At 32.0% G+C, this 23613-nt stretch overlaps 1 protein-coding gene across 1 annotated transcript in view; it reads right to left on the bottom strand.

Moving 5' to 3' along the window:
- The window catches only part of LOC113365996 (out at first protein), a 103369-nt gene that overhangs the window by 2765 nt on the left and 76991 nt on the right, over positions 1 to 23613 (bottom strand). The window contains exons 4-5 of the mRNA XM_026607543.1: positions 21330 to 21464; positions 16853 to 17045 (exon numbers count right to left, since the gene is read on the bottom strand). Of these exons, the coding sequence (XP_026463328.1) occupies positions 16853 to 17045; positions 21330 to 21464 (328 nt within the window). The remainder of the gene's footprint in view (positions 1 to 16852; positions 17046 to 21329; positions 21465 to 23613) is intronic.

The following is a 23613-nucleotide window of genomic DNA, read 5'->3' as shown; positions in this document are numbered from 1 at the left end:
ATTGAAATTAATTTTATATCATTCCAGTCTTAAAAATTAGAATTCGATTCAAAAGTTCTTGTTCATCGCAATATCATCAAACGTTATTAAATTAAAGTTGAGAAATCAACTTTGCAAAGGAGTCAAGTAAGAAGTTCGATTTTGTTCCAAAGATAATTGAAAACTTTGTTAGTTAACTATAAAATAAAATGATAGTTAGAATGGTTAAAAATATTCTAATGGCATATGCATATGAAACAGAATTTTTAACTCAATATTGAATGTGATTAAATATTCTAGGTGAAAATGATGTTGTGACTTTATATTTATACAATTTCGAAATACACACACACACATACACACACACACACACATATATATATATATATATATATATATTTATTTATATAAATTATAAAGTGAGAACGTTTTTTGGATTTCTTTGGTATGATATAATATTCATGAATGTAGTAGAACGTGATCAAAATCGGAATAATTTATCTGTTTCTGGAATATGTATATATAAAATTTAGGATAGTAGATACTAGGTACTATATAAAAGAATAGTAATTAAACTTTTTAACTTCCCGTAGGGCAAGTTATAGTAATCGCAAAAAAATCGAAAATGAAAATTTTTATATATCTTTACGTTTCAGAGGTTTCTGAACATTTTGACATACCTTAGAAAAAATGGATGTATGTGTGTGTGTGTGTGTGTGTGTGTGTGTGTGTGTGTGTGTGTATGTATGTATGTATGTGTGTGTATGTATGTGCGGATACAAATTTTCGTCGACGATTTCGGGAACACGGATCAACCGATTTGAATAATTTAAAAAACATTCGATCCGTATTGATAAGGAGACGTGCTGATTAGTTTTTGGCAAAGGCAGGTCAAGCCGTTCCGAAGATACGGGGCAAAAAGTTCCGAAAACGGTAACTCAGTTTTTAAGAGAACGGAGCGTCCGATTTTAATAATTCAAAAAACATTTTATTTGTATTGACAAGATGAAGAATCGATACAACTTTCATAAAGGTAGGTCCAGTGGTTTCGGAGATATAGAGGAAAAAGTAAAAAAATGAGCCATTTGACGGTCAAAAATGATCATTAGACATATGCACATCAAATTATCAGACATTTTATAGAGATTTTAACAATAAGTATACATTTTGTTAACATTCCTATCGGTTCCGTACCAATGCTTAGGCGTTAGACAGCGACGCGGCGCTTACGCGCTTTATATTTTGTCCCTATGTAGTTAAAGCAGTACGATTGCTTTGAAAAAAAAGTTCAGATCTTCCACAATATGTCAAAATAAAGAAAAAAAAATTTTTTTTTCAAAAAAAAAAATTTTTTTTCAAAAAAAAATTTTTTAAAAAAAATTTTTTTTTTTCAAAAAAAACTAATTTTTTGTCCAATTTATAGTTTCTCAAAAATCTTATTTTTTCAAAGTAATTTTTTTTCAAAAATGTTAATCGTTTTAAAAAAAAATAATAATTTTTGGTACGGGAAGTTCCAGCAATTTGCCTTAAGGAACGATGCCCTAATTGCCTTAAGACAGAATTCCACTTACAGCTAGTTGTATTTTAAAATTTGCATATTTGTTATGGTAAAATTTAATATTTTTATTACATTTATAGAATATGCAAACTTTGTAGAACTAACATCATATATTTTCCTAAATTAAGCAAATATTTTTATAACTGATAACTGATAATATATATATATATATATATATATATATATATATATATAATATTATAATGATGATGTTGAATTATGCGTACCATAATATAGTACAATGTAGTCTCTAACATAAAAACTTTGTAATACAAATTTCATAATTAAGCAGGAATTCAGTTTGTATAATCCACAAATGCATGTATAATTTGAAAAATACGTCTTTATCCCAATCACACTTTTCGAATCACCTTAATGTTCATGTCAAACGTGCATAAAAAAGTTTTACTTCAAATAATTATATAGCGTTTCATTAACTCTCTGTTTCATTCTAGTCCTTTATCTTTATCTTTGCCAGTACTACCTCGTCGGGTGGTGCGGCCGATTGTGTCGCTTGTCCTCATGTCTCCATGTGCCCACGTCCCCATGTCCCCATGTCCCCATGTCCCCGCTTTGCATTTCGAACCTGGCAATGCGTCAGCCGTCGGGCCGGTCCGTCCATTCGATCTGTGTCGTGTGACACGTCGACGTAAATCCTTCGGAACAATGTGTCCGGCCAATATGACCACAGGCTGATGAGGCTCCCCAGTATGGGCGGAAACACAACGGGCGGCTGTCGCAAAGGCAGAAGCTAACTGTCGAAGCCCCAAACAATAGGGGCTATTGTTGAGCCAGGCAGGGTTGCGGGGACGAGCAATTCTTATTAGAGGCATAATTAGATTTCTTTTCGATTTTAGGCTTCAAATTCAGATTTCAATATTTTCTCGGGTGCGGACGGTTGTGAAACTCACCTTTTTTGCGTGATTTGATTTTATGACAAATTCATCGTATTTAAAGACAGTATTTCAGTATTTACACGTGGACAAATGTTCAAATTACATTTTAATTTATATTTCTTTCTCTAACTAGTAAATTAACAAAATTATTGCCGATCAAAAAAAGTGGCACAACGATACCCAGTCTTTCCTACTTACAGTTTCCTAATCTTAAGGGGCACAACTAGTGTGAAATTTTCAAAAAATCGAATTTTCAATTTTTCCATATTTTGAGTTAAAAAATAAAACTTTAAAAATAACATACCAAAATTTTAAATCGATATCTTAAATAGTTTTTGAGTCACAGCCATTTAAAGAATATATATAGTATATAGTATAACGATCATTTAATCTTTAAACGCGTTTTTCTCGAAACAGCGTTTTCCGAATTTGCTACAGCGATTACTCAAAAACAAATGATCCGATCACTATCAAATTTTTTTTACATGTTCTATATATAGTTCTCCGTAAAATGAACTATCGATTTTTTGATCGGATCAAAAATCGACTTTTGGCAGTCCAAAAACAACCAAAATTTTAGGTAAAATTCGTCTTTTTTTTTTAGAAAACGCCGTCATTTTGTCAATTTTTGATTTTTTTTCTTTATCGTAGTTCATTTTACAGACAATATTATCTAGTTTAACGAGAATTTTTTTTTGAAATTTCATCCACGTAGAAGGCCGGAATCACTGCAGCAGTGAAGGCCCTTTTGTTTGTCGCGCCGTTGGAGATCGACGAAAACTTAAAAAATATTTAATTTTTTTCTTCAAAAATTTTAGTATGTATTCTTAAAACATGTATAAATATATTCCTAAAATTTTTGATAAAGTAATTTTCTTAATATAAATTCCCAAAAATCACGTTTTTTAGGCGGTTAACTAGTTGTGCACCTTAATGTTAAAACCAGATAAATCGATAATCTATGTTATGAGGATGTGGAAATGCACTACACTATGTAATAGAAACATTAAACTTGTTGTAATTGGAACATAAAATCATCATAATAAAGTAAGTGTGAAATATAAATGAAGAGAGAATTTTTAAAAAACATATTTCTACCAGCATGTGTGGAACTAATTGTGAATTTTATTTACCGCAATATTGTATAATTTTGATACTAAATTTTTATCAAACTCGGAACCTTATTAGGCGCACAATGGTCATGTTATTTGGTCATCAGTTCGCCATGAATATGGAGCAGTAATTCCCGTCTGACATTTCTATAATCATCTTTACCACTATGATGAACGAGCGCGATGTTTATTCTTTTCCGAAATGATTGATGAATCCGATGCTGAATATAGAGACATGTTGATTATGCGGAAAATGTATACTGCGATGTATTTGCAAAAACGTAACATAGAGTAAGCAAAACGATGATTAACAGCTTTAGGATGATGAACAGCATTTAATAATTGAAAATTGAAAAACGTACTTGGTTGTGAAAATAACTAAAATTGAAGGTAACATATGAACCACAATATAGCCCATTACAAAATAGTCGAAGTTCTCTAGAAAATAAAAAACTTGAATCCCTGATGATGTTTAGAGATCTTCGAGTTCACCTTCGTCTTCTGTTGCCAAAATAAATACAGTAGTAACCTGACTTACGAGTGACCAGACATATGAGTGTTTTGAGATACGAGACGCCAAAGAAGTGATTCGTTGCTTCGACATACCAACAAAATTTAAAAAACTAGTTTTGAGCGAATAAAAATTTTCTCCAAAAAAGGTAAATAAAAAGCCCATGTCTCTTGAATCAAAGCGTGAAATTAATAAAAAATGACTATGACGATGATGCTCGAGTGTAACATACCATAGATATGTACTATAAGAAATGTAAATAACTTGCGATACTATAGAAATACCCTTATACATTTTCAATAGTCTAAATATAATTTATTACATAAATAAAATATACTGCAACTACATACTCTGGATCGGGCGTAAGTTTGGAGCCCTAGAAATATTTCCCGATACCTTTCAAACCAAGTCTTCGTCCCTTCCGAGATTCCTTTCAGAAGTTCACGTTTCTATGAGAATAATGCATTGTCAAAAAGCGATTTCTTGTCATTGTAGGCATTAAAAGCGAGCAAGCGTCCGCTGAGGGCGGCAGGGCAGCAAGGCGGCAGAACGGCGGCTCTAGGGCGGCAGGAGGGCGTACGTGCGGCCACATTCATTTACCGCACAACACGTAAATAGAAAATACGAGAGCGCGATATCGAAAACTCACGTCCGAATTCAATGGAACAGGAAACGACGAAAAAAATATGTTGCCGTTAAATGTACGACTGCGAAAACTAGAGAGATAATAGAGGAAAATCGAGAGCGCTCGTTTATAGATATATTATAGGACTTATTCATGGGTAAGCCTGCACTGTTAGTTTACTACACAGAAAATATTTTATATTTTACTCACGTAAATGTACGAGATTAAAAACAAAAGCAGTTCATTTAAGTTATACCACCATAAGCAGCAATGGGAATAAATAGTATTACACAATTAATTCCTGGCTTACTATGGATGCATGCATATTTTAAGCAAGTCGCCTAAAGTAATTTTTTGCTTCATTAAATTAGACAGATTGTGAAATTAAATAAAATTATTTTATCAAAGTATAAGTGCTTGGGGAGGTTGTATTGTGTAATAATGCATTTTGTGGGGTTTTAATAAATAACCAAAGTACAAGGCCAGCGCACGAATGCGGAAGTGCACATATGTCACGTCCTATACTGAATAAATAGAGTAGTGATCGTCTATCAAATTCAGTGATGTCTTAGGAGAGTATGTCTTAACACGAATTTATGTCAGTTTATGATTTAAAAGTTTATTAAAGATTAAATAAAGTAACAGTCAAATTAAATTCAGTGTTTGTATTAGACTTTGCGTAGAGACTCTTTCAGCCTATACCAGTATGAAGTGCTCAAGGTTCCGAGGAGATTTCTACCAGTGTTGTTGTTTTATATTATAACTATAAGCTCAGCCCACGATACCAGGAAAAGGTTGGACGGATTTAGCACCCCAATTGGAGAGTGGATCAACCAACATTTGGAACCCAACCCAATTCAACAAACAACCCATATCATTTCAGTTGATTTTGGAGCAACATTCCTGTCTTGGAATCAGTCTCTTCTTAAGAGGGTATTCTCGTCTAGAGGCATTAATTTTATGCGATTTTTGAAAGAAATTTGTGGATAAGCCAATTTTATTTCATTTCATCAAGTAGTTCATACTAAAGTGTCTTTAAGGAATATTCTGTGAAAATATTAAAGATTCGCAGAAGAAAGATTCAGAGGTAGATTGTCGTGGTCAAACAGCTATATCTCCAAAAATAATTCAAATTTTGAAAAATACTCTTGTTTTAATACATTCTTTAGTTAATTTTTGAAAATAATTCTAATTTTGAAAATTAAATCTAATAAATAATTTCAATTTTCATTTGAATAAAGTTTTTGGACTCTTTCTTTTATGTTCATTATTTTTCTAGTTAAACCCAATCCTTTATTTTGTATTGTGCTATTTCATAAGTTTGCCTTCAAGAAATAAACCATTTGACTAAGTTTTTAGAACCACATAACCTCAACGAATGCCATTTGAATGAAGGTTTTTGGACAAGAGTGACCAATACCGCATCTTGTGTATAAAACCAATGAATACCTAGAAGGAGAGCGGTCAGGGCGGTTTTGAAAGCAATTCTACGCCCGCGAAACGTGACCTAATAAAAAGGAATGCTCGCTTTTCCACCGACAGAGACGGGGGGCGATCAGAGAGAATAAACCGAGGGGCAAAGACTACAAAAAGTTAGCCTAATTTAAAACATTAAAATATACTAAAGTGACAAAAACTATTTTTTTTTAATTATCATTCCCATAGCGGTTGAGGCTTAATTATTATCATTTTAATTCATTATTTTTCCATAATAATTTATTTTTGATATTCAAACCATAAGCATTCTGATTATACAAAAAAGAAACAAAAGTAAGCATAAAAATTAATACAATATATACCAAAACCAAAAAATAATTTATATGAAAAGTGATACTAATAAAATAAATACAGGGCGTAACACATTAAGGAGGCGTCCATTACGGATTTTTTAGGGATTTTGGGACTCCCTGTTGGCAATACGTCGTGATATTTAAAATTACCACACTAATCTACATAGAAATAACCCAAATTAAAATAGAGAACACCGGTTACGTAGTTTAATTTATTTTGTCAGTGTCTCCCGGCCTATGATTTGCGTGCGTGAGTCGAAGCCGAAACGCACCATAAATATTCGCACAATCTATCACCGGACAAAGAACGGCGATCGGCCGGCAAAGTGAGCCAGGATTATTTATGCGTGTTTCAACAGATTTTATTTATTGCTATTTTAAGAACTTGCGATACATAATGCATATTTTTCATTTCCAGCATGTTTTTGACACCTTAATAAAAAATAATCCTAATGCTACTACTAAACAAAGCGACGAATCTTCAAACTCGCGAACTTCTTTTAAAGCCATTAACGACTTTGGAGCACAACTTTATAATTTTCAACCCTCACATTGTTGAAAATTAAGGGATCGTCAATTCTACAGTATTAACATAAAATTTTTAAATGCCAAAAGTTTGTTTGAAGTTTGTAAATATGTTAATTTCATGTTGAAGTATATTTTGGTAGCTAAATTATATTTGGTAATATCTTTAAGTAATATTTAACACTATTATCTGCCTCCGCAATTCGTTATTGAAAATAGAACTAAAGTAGCATAATTTCCACTATCTTTTCAATTTAAAATGATAATATTGAATGTATATAATTATTATGTTACATTAAAACTGATATTTATCTCACAATTTAAACTTTACCAACCATTTGAAAAATGCTTCCAAATGCAATTCCAGTTACGATGAAATACTCGAAGAAAAAAGTTAACATGAGGTCAGATTAACGAGAAAATAAATTGTATCGGATCGTGATCACAGACACACAGCAATTTAATGAAACTTCTACATAAAATAATTAAGTTCCTTCCACGAACAGTATACTTGAATTAGCCGTTTCATTGCACTTCATATGTTACTTTCACGGATATAGAGTGTGAGCTTAGGAAAGTGATGTAGAACTTTCACAAGAATGTGCTTTTAACGTTTACATGAAATTAAACTTCGAGAAAATAATTGGAACCAATTATTTTAATATCCTGTGCCGAATAATATCAATTTTGGTATTAGTTCACCTGTGAAGCGTTCATGAAAAAAATACATGAGTAAGGAACCATTCTTGTTTTTGATACACTTTGAGATAAAAAAACAACTAATTGTAATAAAGAAGTAATTTGAGGTTACATATACTTAATTTGATTGAATGAAATCCTATTCGATCTCTATTATTTGTTCTACTTATTAAAATTTCTTAATGCGCATTACGATATCGCTCGAGTAGATTCAAAGATGCCAAGTCACTGCGTTTTATCCTAATTAAAGATAAACGATTCTTTGCTCGTAAATTCTATTCACTTTAAGTAATTATAAAAAAAAGCATCCTTAAATAAATTTATATAACGAACATGAAAGTTATGTATTTGTAAAATTAAATTTGTACGCTTGGCGAATTTGATTTCTTATAAAATAATCCATAAATAGTAAAATTACGATCGACCAATAGCAAAGTGCATTGGTAGAAAACGGTTTTATGTTCAACCATATCATTATTATTGAATTATTATTATATTATTTTAAAGATGTGAACATGTCTCTGTCTTAAAAATTATTGCAATCATTTTGTAAAAATAACCGTTTTTATGCAATTAAAAAATCCAGAGTAATATAGTTTATCATAGCCTTTCTATAAGAATATTTTTTTTGAATTCAAGTGAGGGGGCGTCCATTAACCACGTTTGAGAATTTTTGGACCCCTCCCTCCACCTTGGTGATACTTGGTAATATTTAAAATTAACACCCCTCCCCCACCAAACATCATGTGTATTTTTAGTACCTAGAAAATAATCATATTTTTTTGGAAATATTTTTGAAAAAATTGTGATTTTTAAAAATTCAGGTGAAAAATGAATACACGTGATATCCAACAAAACCCACCTCCCTCTACGTGGTTATTTATGATTTTTTGTCACCCTCTCCTTTCTTTATGCCACACGTGATTAATGGATGCCCCCCTGTTATAAAATAGTAAGAAATAAAATAAATTTATTTTAATTTAGAATCTTTTGTAATATTCCCTTTGAAAGAATGTATGAGATGCTAATATAAGGCGAGTAAAATCATTGATGAGCGTACTTTGAGCGAACGCAAAAATAACTCTCAAAGGCAGCATTTACGCAATTTCCACATCAAGATTTAGCATCGTTGCGGAATCTATTGTTGATGAAATCAAGCGCAAGACGACCCTTTATGCTGAATCGATGAAAGGAGACCTTTTAAGGTGAAATCGTAATTCACACGGCGCGTAGTGCTTCGGCGGGCGGCCGCGCGGCACCCAAGTCGCGTGGGAACGTCGCATCGGCTCAGACCGGCAGCTTTGGCCATTGTGCGACACAGAGCTTTTGTGAAGCTTTCCTCTTGAAAGCACAAGCCGCGTAAAAGCTCACCTTGCAACCTGAGGGTCCTAAGCCCCATCAACGCCGAAAGCTCTTTGGGAGATTTAATCCGTTTATTGAAGGTGTATCGGATCGCGCACTGACTGATGTTACATCACAACTCTAAGCGTTTAAAGAGAACCCGAAACATCGACGGGCAAACACGCGGAAAGTGGTTATGGACAGACTACAAACGGCCATGGCCAACAGTATTACGCCGCGTATTCGAAAATAAATCCCGGAGAAGCGGTGTCCGGGTGAACCTGAAATGAATACTTTATGATTCAGATGGGGTTTTCGTCACGTTTCCAAATATAAGACTGAGAATATACTACGATATAATATTCAATCTGCCGCTCGTAAAAAACGAAAATCTGGGAACGGAACAGTCGAAGAAATACCCACAATTACTACAGATGATTTACAGAACGACGACTGTTCGAATTATTTATCAGTGAAAATCTCTCGAACAGTTTATTAAAATGCTTCCTATGTAATTAATTTTTTATTTCGTCCAAAAAGTAATCTAACCGCCAAAAGAATGTATAAAACGCAAAATGTGGAACAGTGGGTTGTACAAGACCGGCGTAGCTTTTAATTGCGTAATAAAATACAATATGGTTGGTGTTATTGCACCGAGCAATTCTCAGCATGACTACATGCAATAACCATTCTAGAAGCACATTTATTAAAATCATAAACAAACTACATGTATAATGGTCGAATTAATTGAATACATCGAATGAGCACTAAACGTAAACCTAACACTTGATGTTCACAAGAACAATGAGAAAAAACAAGTTACCATATTTCAAATGATTTATTTACCTAATCTAAATGCTGTTGTGCTTTTCAAGCCAAGTAAGTAAAGATATAAATTATAATATTATATTAAATGTAACTAAAAGTATTGATCAGTTAAACATTAACTATGTATGTAAAAAAATTTCTTTCAAGTCAAGCAGCCAGTGAGTCTTTTCTGCTCAAACGTAAGCAAGAAATTTCACTTCCCGAAGCACTTTTTTCAGCACGTCAGATTTATAAATGATTTCCCGAAGTTTCGTTTGTTTGCAAAGCTGTTTTCTTGCATTCAGCTAGAATGTCTTTCCTCTTGTTGTTTACTATACATTTTTTCTGTTCATTTTTCATTTTTCGTCGCTATTTGTGATTTATTTCCATTCGAGATTTGTGACTGGTTTAAAATAGAAGTGTGACTGTTGAACGGCTATGAGTTATCGTCTTCGAAACAAAACTTTTATAAATGATTTCTATTCAAACAAATAAATGCAAAGGAAATACAAACACCTGTAAAACACATAAAGTGCACACAAGTATGTTTATATATGAAATAACCAAACAACGAAGCAAACTTCAGGATTAGTTTGCAAAGTTCTAAAACGACAAAGTTATTGAGAAGTACGCCAAGGTAGAGCATGATTGATTCGCTGGAATTATTGGAAAACAATTTAAAATAATAATATTCACTGATAATGAAATAGCAATTAAGTGAAAAATACAATTATGATGTAACTGAAGATTCAAATTGTCAGGAAAAACATAAAATATTGTAACGCATTTTGGATCACAATAAAATTCAGTGACTGATATTTATTCTAGCTATGTGAATATTAACTTGCAAATCCACGGTTTTCTCCCAAGTAATCAATACATGCAAATCAGTGATATCCGCAGCGAATAAATCTCAATTTTCGTAATCTATAATACAATTTTCCTTTCTTCTGATCAGGGAAGATGCAAACACCCAATCATAAATAAAGTAACAGAAAAAATCATCATATCATTTGGATTTTGGAAATAGGATATCATAAATTCAACATACGCAAACGGAATTGTAAATCAAATTTGCATCGTACTGGTTGGCTGAATAATATAATGAAGAAAAGCAACGATATACTTAATATTCAACATTACACGGATTTGAAATTCTGTTTCAGCCCTTTGTAATTATAAGATCGTTTGCAGATTCCTTGGAAAGTGATCTGATATTATAGACATAATATCCACTAAATATTGAAATTCATAAATTGGTATAAAATATAGGATTTGGAACCATAGGAATTAAATCGATACTCAATATCCAAAACTTGAACAACAAAAAATTAGTTATTGGGAAGACATCATTTGGATCGAGTTAGGCAGTTGAACATTTTACCTAAATAGTTGAATCTGATTATTGATTAAGTTGAATGATTATAAGTATCGGGAAGTTAGCAAAATGCCACTCACGACTAGTTTTTACAATTTCTCCTGCAATTGATATTTACGTGGTGACGAGAGAGCGCTAACTCGGTAATGATTGCACACGTTCGCGTCGGCCGTAATTCCTGGCTCATTCCTGGTGGTACTCTGGTTCTCCCCGCCTGATTTATAGCGCCGCAGAAGATATGAAAAGTATTAAAGCTAATCAAAGTTATATTTTCCTTGAGCGTGTTCTCGGAATTCGAATAAATTGCGTACGTGATATCTTTTCATAATTTCAGAAGGCACTCGATATACAACCATGAACTTAATGCATATAACCACTGAAGAGATAGAAGAAAATACAAATGACATACAAATATGCATTTGATCATCCTGTTCACCTATTACATATAAAATTTGCATTATATTAATACAAAACGCAATTTTCTGATTTTTTTTATTTACCATATAAAAAGTTTCTTTATCGCGGTGAATGTGAACCACACTTAACTTTCATTTAATTCCAAGGTAAAAAATTTAAAAAGCTCTGATTTGTAATGAACATATGTATAGAATAATCTAGTGCTGAGTACTAATTACTGTTGAGACTACCGGATAGAAAAAATGCAAAAAATACTACTCTACGGAAAAAGTAAGTAAAAAGTTCACAAAGGAGAGGAAAAAATCCCAACGCTAGTTATATTGAAGCAGTTAGAGTAATTCAAGCAGAAGGATAATTTAATAAAGAGCTAAATTGACCTATTAAATCTTTACAATAAAAATGGAGAGTTTAAACTCTACATTTGATTTCTAATAAATGCAATGATTTTTATGCTAATCGAATTTATGGTCTTCTGAATATACTTAAGTATAATGATAATTTATAAAAGTTGTATTGATTATAAAAATTGGCTATCATTACAAGTTATAATAATTTATAAATTGTTAAACTTCAATCATATATTATTAATGTCAATATTATGTAAGATATAATAAAAAGTATTAATATTTAATATGTATATAAAATTTTTAATAAATATGAAAAATGAGATCATATACAATAACAACTTACAATGCCGACAGTTCACACATTGGAAATAGCATCTATCAAATATTTTATGGTTATCTCAAATTTATAAAGATATAGTGGTGATGTTTGTATATATACATGTGTATATATTATACATAATAGCCTATGCATTAAGCTCGCCGAATCATCTGATTTCGAGACAGGTGTAATGTCATCCATCAAGTCGGGGCGAAAGCCAAACCCTTACAAACTTTGATTACTGGGTAATGTATTATAGCATTCCATTAGTGCCAAATCCTACGAAACAACTCTTATCATGGGCAAACGAAGGACGGAGAATCTTAATATCATGGCAGGCTATTTAAATTTGACATTGAAATGATACTAGTCGAAATGATTTTTTGCATATAATAAATTACAATTCTGATAAACACACACACACACACACACATATATATATATATATATATATATATTATATATATGTATATATAATATAACGTTATTTGAAATAGTTAATGAATCATTAATTTATTTACAAAAGACCTATTATTAGAAATTCCAATTTGTCACGCAGCCCTATTATAATTCATTATATCAAATATTCCTATAAAAACTCGCTGGCTGTCACAAAGTTTTGTCATAATTAATATCGATATTGGCCTCATCGATTACCATATTTCCTTTCTGTTTTCCTTTTTTGTTTTCACAAGTTTGCCGTGACACTCTCCGATGATTTCCCGATAATGAATACAGATTTTCCCAAAGTTTTTTGCATGAAAAAGCGTAGTGACGCCGCTTTGTATTTTACAACACGATTGCTGCGGAATACCCGTGGAGCCGAGCGTTAAGCTTTATAAAATACGGCCAAGATTAAAATAGAATCCGGCTGTAATTAAAATGCTAAAATGCTAAAATGGTTTATTGAAAACAGAAGAGCGTGATCTAGTAATATTGAAAGAGTTTGACCCAAACATGCAAATCAGTTTGAGGGTGTTTATCATGTTTATCAAATAGCGGCAAGGTGTTGCGGAAGGGATTTGTTTTCAAAGGGCCTGGAAATTCAAATAAGCATGAAATTTTTAAATTATTTTTCCCATTTTTTAAAAGAACCTATTATAATAAAAATACTATAAAAGATCGTAATTCCTGATTAATAATACAAATATTAAGAATGTAAACTATTTCACTAGCGAGATTTTATGACTATTTTCAAAACCTTATCACACTACAATTTTCATCCATTCATTTCATTTAATAGTTTATCGCCAAAACAACTACAAATCGATAACCTTGATCAATGCATTGCACCATCCGTCTAATAAGAATTTAGAGAATTTAGCAGCAGATGGAGGAATCCTATTAAATGCTTCGTTATCTTCGAACCATATTGATCCTGATATCAGGAATTCCACTAGTCAGGAAATTACGTTTAGCACGTAGTTATATAACCTTATTGAACATTTCTGTAGTTATACGGGTTAATAAAAAATTAATACTAGTGCAATTAGACATTACACATAAAAAAACTGAAAATGGAATACACTAGATTTTTTTTTGAAAGTTTAACAAATATATTGCTAATAACTCACAGCAAATTTGCAACTGCAAGAACAAAATTTAACAAAATTGACAAATCTATGCAGGTTTATTTAATGGAAAATTGATCGTGGCAGGAAAAGGAGTTTCAAAGTGTACTTGCTGGTAGCTACGAGAAAATTCATTATACATTCATAAAAAAACGTGTTCAGCAAACGATGGACCTTTTTTGTAGAAAAAAGCCACTTCATCCCAACAGCATGTAGAGAAATTAGACTTCATTTTTAATAAATTAAGAAATTGGTTTATTTAATTTTTATGATACTCATTTAACTCAATGGCAATCTATTGCACTTAACCTTCTCAAATTATCTGACATAAAAAAGTTGAGAATAGATGTGGATAGTTACATATTCTGCAGATTATCTCTACAAATAAACAGAATCCACATATATTCGATTACAGTATTGTGCGTATACCTTCTAATCCATTACGAAATGTTCGGGTAGAATAAAAAAACAAAGCTACAAGCAAACTGCCGAGAAAAAACTTCGGATTTACCGAGAAAAAACTGAGAAACCTCACATTTCATTTCGAGGCAAAAAATATAAATTCGCTCCAAAAGAAGGCAGATAGCATCAGTTATAAAGTCCATTATATTAAAAGAAAAGTCTTCCTGCGTGAGGCCAATGAAGATCTGGAGTATAATTAAAAACTCCCATTAATTATAGAGATTATCCGTGGCCGATCTTCCAATACGTTCTTTTATGCAAAGCAAAAAAGTTTGTTTTATACTTCGACTTTACGTTTATCCTCTTATTTGTCTGGCGGTGAGTGCGTTTTTTCCTTCAGGCTGTTTTTTAACAGAAGAAACTCTGACGAGTAATTAAATAGGTCTTAATGATTAAAGACATTGGAATTATAATTAGTTTTAGTGAATAATTCAACGATTTTATTATAACAAGATTCTTATTAAAAACCTAATATTTAAATGAAAATTAATTGGAAGATTAACATCATATCTAGATTCTACGCTCTGAAAATCCTTCAGCAAACAGCAGAATGAAAAGTTTCTTGAATGAAATTTTCATTATCGACGGATTTACCTGGTGATATTATATACTTTCTATCTCATATTGCATTATTATATATCATATTATGATCTCTCTATGATAATCTATAAAATAAATTAAATGAAATTTTTATTGATAATGAATGTATATTTGATTATGCTGTATGTATTTTGAATATTAAGGAATTTATTTTAAAATACTAAAACAACAAAAATGAGCATGCAAAATCCCGTATGCTAATGGCGATTTACTACAATAATGCATGTTAAAAAATCATTTGAATGTAAATAGATTCATTTATATATAAATTATGAATTATGACAATTCAACTTATCACCATATGTCCTTCATGGACTCCGAGAAAATCTGAAATTGAATATATACACAAACTGAAGACGGTAAGAATATAATAATATTTTGCACAATGCACGAATAAATTTAATCAGGAATTGGATTTAATTTTATATGGAATTGAATTCAATCGTTCGATACATATTTATTATTCACAAAACGATTTAATTTAAAGTAGAACGCAGATACGAGCTATCGATATGTAACTGGCCTATAAATAACCCAGTTTAGTTTTCGAATCAATTATGATTTATTAATAGATTTCAAAGCAGAGAATTTGTTCGCAATAGAATTAATCAATAGAGATAAATAAACTATATCCGATCGATTTTATGCCTAAATAAAAACATATCTAGCATATATCAGTAGTTCTTCTTCGAATGAGGAAAAGCACAAAGTTAAAAATAAATGCAGGTTGCACTTAAAAGCTCATAGCTTTCAAACAACGTGAGATGATTTTGTTTGCATTTTTCCAGGGCAGTTACGGTCAATACTAACATCCTTATTGAATTCTGGAACTGTGTATATATTATGCTCGTTATAATTTTAATAAATCCTCCCATATCGTTGTATATGAGTTCCTCCACTCATTTTCGCTCATTAAAACTCAGAGAACAAACATTATTATTGCGTTCTCAAGGCATTAATTAAATCGTCAGCTTGAATGATCATAGTTGTTTTTTCTACAGAACGCAATATACCACCGCGCGATGGCTTAATTAAAAATAAAACTAACTCGACTCCACTACATCAGAGTACGGCAGTAGTAGTCCGTATTAAATAAAGCTGCGCACAATTATGACTTTTCCATCTGGCAACATTGAATCAGAGTAATGTTTGCCTCGGGACGATACAGCTTCCGAATTTGATTTTCTATCCACCATTTAATTTACTGCTGAAAATCCGCTTTGCGCCGTTCGCGCAGAAATGTAAATTGAGATAACGCTGACGTATCTGTAGGTACATGTGAGGGCTTAATGCCTTCGTATTGGTATCAGAACCAGAACCATTGGGTGGGTGAATAGTTACCAACACGCCATCGGAAAGTCGCTGATATTTCATACATATAGAAAATACAGAGTAATAAAAAATAAAAAAACAGTGGGTAGTTACAAATCATGGCGATAAGTCGGCGGTGATAAAATTTATTGGAATTGGATACGAAAAGCAATAGAAATATTCTGAGATTTTTTTCCTACGTGTAATTCAAAGCACTTTTTTCTCGCGGAAGTCTGAACATAATATTTTACACTTTCAATAGAAGTAGACTACTGAAGGGGGGCGCCTAATAATTTCGTGATAGATTTTTAAGGATTTAAGTGGTGATATTTTAAATTACCTGTCCATCACCACTTAGTATCACGTGTACTTTTAGTACTCGGAAGGTCAACCGAGTTTTTTAACTTTGTTTTATATTATACCCTTAATAGATGCTCTACTAGAACATATATTAATATCAAATTCTAATGTTACCCTTTTTTTAAATTGTAAGACTGCAAAATAAGTCGAATAAAAAAAAATATATTATCATTACGTATTTGACAAACGCTGATTCCCCGGATTATTTTATTTATCATGCTTAAGTGAATCACAAGTATCCTACCTTCGCCGGCCCTCTCGGCCCAATATCTCAGGTCGTCCTCCCTGGCGTACGTGGCGTCCCTTGCTTCGCCGCAGAGCACGGCCACGTGCGGACTGGCTCGATGTCCTGCACGTACGGGATCCAGCCACGCGCTCAGGGTATAGTTGTCTCGGCCCCGGTCCTCCTCCGGCGTCCGGACTGTTCCCGGATTTTTCTACAAAGATAAATTGGATTCGGAATTAAGTAATCTATCAAAACACACGATAAAGGAAACATACGCTGATGTTAGGGATATTATGTAAAATTTGGTAAATGGCAGTGAACCTACTTATCAAAATTCATGAACAGTATGCTTGAATTATTTGAAAATGGTAATTATCAAAAACTTGTAAGTAATATTATATTTTAGTAATAGCAAATCTCTAAAATTGAAATTGATTTCGTTAATGCCAAAAAAATGTTTTAGATCATATAATTTTTTCCCATTTTCCAAGAAAATATACTACCATGCAGAAATAAACCCCACATGACACGAAATGTCATTCTGACAGCTGTTGCTTTTGCCCGCATCATGTGTAACATTTTCATACTTTGTAAGATTTTTCCACAGAATCTGAAGAATAAAAATTCATCCCTGGAAACAAATACTCATCCTTGTATCCCGCGGTGACACGAAGGACGTAGTAACATGACAAAGGAACCAGGTGAAAAACGACAACAAAAATGTATCAAATGTACAATGCTATCGAATAAATGAAATAGAAATCCGATGTAGGACGCTCATCGAGGATACTGTGGTCGAAGGGCTAGTGAGAAATATAGAGAAATTTTATTCAGGAACAACAGAAATTCACACTTTTGGAGACAATATTAGTAAAGCTATTATGGCGATAAATGAATGAAATATCCTGATAAAAAGGTGTTTATAGACGATTATATTTAGAGTTTTACTCATTTTGACCTCGATTACTCTATAAAACTTTATAAAACACATTTGCCTAATTCCGCACTATACACATATACACAAACACACGAATGAATATACATAGATATGCAATTACTTATACAATACATCCAATTAATTAAATTCCACAAATCAATTTGTCCCAAAACTTTCCATTACTACATATATGAGGCTTTACATACCAATGTGCAACTGGATGCCGAAGAATCATATATATAAACTTGAATACCCCCTCGAAACTTTAAAAACAAAGTATTTTCATATGCACTATCTCAAGTTCGAAAAATTTTGTTCAGGAACGTTGAATAAACATGTCACCGACTGTTCCTTTACGAGTGTGTACATTTATGGCGGAAAAGAGAATAAAGGATTGTCACGTGTGAATCGAACCGTGCTCGGGAAAAGTAAACCTGAAAGCGCAGCAGAAGCGAAGGCACCAGGCACCAGGCACCAGACACGAAACGTCCGGACGACGACAACCGCGTGCATCGCGATCTTAAAACATTGCTACGGAAATATACAACGGTATTTGTATGTAATAGAAATTTAGAATTTTATTTTACTTAGAATTAGCTGTACCATGCCAAGTAGTTTTGATGTAGCACATTGTGATTAGAAGGTTGAGAGATGAGAAACAAAGTAAAGAATAAATTTCATAAAAGTTTGATTATGCAATATCAGCTTGGCTCAGGGACAGGCAACATACAGTTGTCCGTAAGAAAAGCTATCCTTATCTAAATCAAAATTACACAAATCTAAAGATGAATCTGGTATAATTCCAGGTACAAAATATTTATCAAACTATAGAAAAAATAAATTGCCATTTATTACGTGTGCAATTATTTCCAACACACAAATTATTTCTAAATAATTGAAAATCCAAACATACAAATTATAATCCCTTTATATCCTCTATATAGGTATACACATCAGAAAACCCATTTTTTCCCTCGGTGGGTGTTAAGCTCCATTTGCGAACGAACGAACTTCACTAAAGCTCGTCTGTTTTTACATTATGCGTACATAAACCGGAAGGTTTAATGACATCGAATTCCAGGATTTCGTGGTCACATTATGTCCCCAGTGTTATATGAATTGCAACACGAACCTCAATACATTTACAGCAGCATTCCGGGGCTAAAGGCCCCCAAACTTTAGAGAAAGCAACCGGAAAAAATCTTTTAATAAAATATGGACATTGTATTAATTCAGCAATAATAATACTTATAGATCAAAATGACTAAAACTTTCAAATATATGATTAATTGATTGCATCAAATATATCAAACTTGTTATCTTCTTATCAAATCAATTACATATCTAGAAAGCGCAGAAAATAATTATGTAAACGTAGATAATTTCGGAACAAATATTTTTTTTAATACTAACTATTCGAAAATGTTGTCTGTGCCGGAATGAAATGAAACAATGTTGAATCATTTCCCAGTCGTCGTGTGTACATTGTTTTGTAATTAGAATCCTCGTGAATTCGTAAATTACCTTTGTAAGTCGAGGGATATATTATTGTGGCCGACTGCCGACTCTTCTGCTTTTCGCAACAATGCTGGAAGTTTCATATTAAATATTTTGCATCGGGATGCTGCCTCTCGTACGTATATGCTTATTTCTATGAACATTTTCATGTATGTGCCACGTAATAATGCAACAAAAAAAGTTTACGGCGCGCATTTCGACGTTCCGCAGAGAAAACTCGAGAGGAAACGGCGATAAAATACTGAATACAATGTTTTGTCAAGGTAATAGAATTTTTATTTAGCTTTTTATTCTGATATAATACGGCTTTTATGGCTCAAAACGAGAAGTCGATTAATTTTTCAATTGGGTAAGGAAGTTACACTGTAATTAGATTGCGTGTAATAAAATGGAATGCGTGTTATTGTCATTGTATATTAACATCAACGGTTTTGAAGCTTAAAATACAAATTAATTTTTTTAAGAAGTCTTTCTAAAATATTATGAACAGATATATGATTATTGTGACAAAATGTAGCACAAATGTATAAACATTTCCTCATCTTCTTCATTCATTCAATAACCTTCTTCAAACTAAACAATTTTCTTTTTTCGACAACTTTATGTCAAGAAACCGAAACTAATAAGCAGTTGCAAAAGTTTGGAGAAAAAAATATGAATATATTGATTCTTCAGCCTCATGATTTCCCACTGGAAATCCACTTGTGTTAGTTCTCAAATATATAAAATTACATTTCATACGTCTCGGCGGTGTAGTTTATGTTCTAGCGGGTATTCGCGTCGTCCAGGCCGAACTTTGATTCTTTCATAAGCTCAGCGGCAGCGGCAAAAGCTCAGCCGTTGCTGCTTTTGTTTCCGGTTTGCGGTTCCGGAACTCTCCGTTGATATTTATTACGTTTTTTTCGAATCAAGCTTCCGTTTACCGCTACATTCTGATTGCGTACATATCTTTGAGCCGGATTGAAACAGTAGACAAAGCCACGAAGCATACGAAAATAATTTATGGAATTAAATATAAGGAGAAAATAAATCAAGAGAGCTTGCAAATCTTTTTACGTAATTTTTTGTCTATAATTTACAAGTTCATCTCAAGTGGAATAAGAATGCAAGAAGAATGCAGTTCAATAGACGACTAGTCAGAATCCAATGTTGAAACATAAAGACAGGCAAAAACTTTCGTTTTCGATTTTGTGCGATTACTATTAACTTACCCTACAAGAATGTCACGTAAATAATACTGTATGAAGTGCAATCAATTTATATTCATAACAAAAAGAATAGAGAATTAATTACATGAAATTATTCCATGATTAATAATTATATATACGTACAATTATATTATATTAATTATATATCTAATAAATAATATTCATTATTGATTAATTAAAACGTATTTGAATTATGATAATACTGTGATGAGAACAACACATGGTTCGGACAGTATTACTGCACATTAATTTTATTATCAAATAGTAATTTAGCAATAAATATTGCTGATTATATTTTTACTAATAATATTTTAGATTATCAAAACATATATTTTACAATAAACCGTGTGATCTTCTTATTAATATATTATGACAAGTCATCTAATTATATGTCATCCACATCACTCCCCATTTATGAAAAGCTATCTAATTATCTATCACCCACAGTAATCAAAACATCCAAATCAGTAGAATATTATTCTTATCTCTAGCAAATATTTGATAAACCCTTCTAAATCAGAAGTTCTAATTGTCCAAACACTTTTTAGGGTATAACAAAATCAAGTAATTGTTAATATATTAAGAATAATAATTAAAATGATAAATGATTGAAATTTTAAAACTTTACAGTAAATTATAAAAACAAAAGTCTAATTTAAAAAAAATCCTACAAATTATAAAATATTAAGTAAGTTTTGTATGTTGTGTACTCTTAAAACAATGGCTATTTCAGTTACCAATTACAATCGTGCCCGTAACACCCAGAGAAACCCATGTTTTAAGGTTTTAAGTATTTAAGGTATTGTTGAACATTAAACGTGATTCAATTTACCTGTCTGAGTTTGCTCATGGCGTCCGCCGATATAAAATCGGTCTGATGCAGTCTCGTCACGAAACAAAGCACTTGGTATTGGCTTTGGCCTCTTTCCTCCTCGCCGAGGACGAGAGCTCGGAGGATTTGTACTTCCTGAGGATAACGGAAAATAACATCTTAGCAATAATACAGACAATGATACCATCATATTTATATGGACAAGGGAAAAACATACAAACATTGGGAAAAATGTTAAAAAAACATTTTGAGAATGCATAAGATTTTTTTTCATTATTCACGTGATAATAGATGTTTGACATACCAAATAGAAATAAATGTAATTACGTTTTGAATCCTTTTCATGAGGATTATCCAAACATATTCTCATCAATTAAATTATCAAAATTCATTGGCAATTCTACGAATAGCTAACAACAAACATAAATTATTATGGTTAAATAAAATGACTGCCAGCATGAGCATAAAACCACATATAAACCAAAAGCATCACTATTGATAATTAAAATTTAACCACTGTAATTGGTAGGGTAGGATTAATTTATAAAAGGCATTCGGGGAATATAATTTGAATATTGTGTTACTAGAGAATTATATGAAAATAGATGTGGCAAATGTTAATCTATTTTTTTACATGAAACGCCTGGCTGATTAGGATCACAATTTTTGAAATTGCTGTTCAACTTAAATTGCAAAAAATTACATTGATAGAAATTCTCCTTTCTTCTTTGTAAAGATAAAAGTAATATTATTGCAAACAAAATTAGTAAGCAAAGAATCAGATTATCCAAGAAAATATATTAAATTTTGTTCTTGTGCAACGTATTCGATAAAGGATATTGCAGCGCGGTTTTCCTTAAAACCAGTTAGCTTATGCAAATGAATACTTCATGGCAAATCCCGGTTATTATGTACATTATACATAAAATCGATAACGCTTTCCATTATCTATTTACCTATTCGATGGTAAAATTTACGATATTTATGCATCGGTATGACATGCTAATGTTAATTTCATGTTAATCACTAATGATAGCACCGGTATAAAATTAACGATTCAAACCGGGCATAAATTAATCCTATCAGGAACGTACATAAATGCTGCAGGTATATGTATATGTATAATATGTACAATATGTAAATAAATTATTTCCATGTTCTATATAATGAATAACTTACCTGGTGTGTTCATTATAATCTTAGCATGTCGAAGGGTATACGGTGTGCTAAATGACGAACATGGCCAATTAGGAGTCGATATCAGATAGAACAACATCAGGTAGTTAACCCTTGTTATTTAAGTACTCGCTAACTTCTAACATCTATCCCAAAACCAATCCTAGTTTGCGGAAGCCGCAAGAAACGTTTAATTAAACCATCAAGATCATCCGCACTAATTGCTTTCGAACTTCTTCGAAAATCCCATCTGGTGGACCGAACTAAATCAGCTATTGTCATTTCCAGATATCTCGAATGCATCTGCCCGAAATATCCAGAACTGCAGAAAACTTCAGAGAAATTGCAAATTCAGTCACAGATGGTAGGACGATGATTCAGTATTGAAGTTAAGCAGAGTTTTGATTCCGTGGGAATGGATTTGGAAATTGTCAACGCATTATTAAACAAAATGTAATATTTCAAAATTTAAAAAATTAAACCATTAAATGAGTATAAGTTATAAATGTTTGAAGTATTAAAACGATACATCTAGTAGTTTACAAAAGGTGATAATTCAACCTCAGTTAAATCCATTCCTCTTTACATAAAATCTTTAATAAAAGTCGCACAAGTGTCTCATTAACGTCAGAGTGATATTTCCACAAACATTTAGACATTCGTCTTCAGACTCATTTATTCATAAATCCTTTTAGAAAAGCCACGTGATGCTCGCACTCTACTTGACAGCAGTCCGTGATGTACTTCGTGGTTTTCGGATAATGCACATTCCTAGTTTCCGTTTTGCCGCGGAAATTTCACGAGCAATACACCAGGTAATTGTGCAGAGTCTATGGGATAGGGCTGGGAAACCAGGAGAAAAGAAACCAGATATGAAAACCAAAATTAGAACACTTTCTAGATCTAATTCCAAAAGCATAACTAATTTTCAAGTACAAAGAAACTATTTTATTTGAATGTAAACATAAAACATAATTATAATAAATTCACGTGATTATGTTATCTCATATTTATAAGAATTAGATAAAATAATAATAAAATGTCCGAGTCATATTTTATGTTTAAATACACAAGAAAAGGTTACAAAAAATACTGTCGTCGTGTGCAC

The sequence above is a fragment of the Ctenocephalides felis genome, unplaced genomic scaffold (assembly GCF_003426905.1).
Source record: "Ctenocephalides felis isolate EL2017-DRISC unplaced genomic scaffold, ASM342690v1 CF-g0.4_SCAFFOLD_01170, whole genome shotgun sequence".
In the NCBI taxonomy this organism is placed as follows: Eukaryota; Metazoa; Arthropoda; class Insecta; order Siphonaptera; family Pulicidae; genus Ctenocephalides; species Ctenocephalides felis.
Note: the sequence above shows the minus strand (reverse complement) of the source record. Positions and strands in the feature narration are given on the sequence as shown.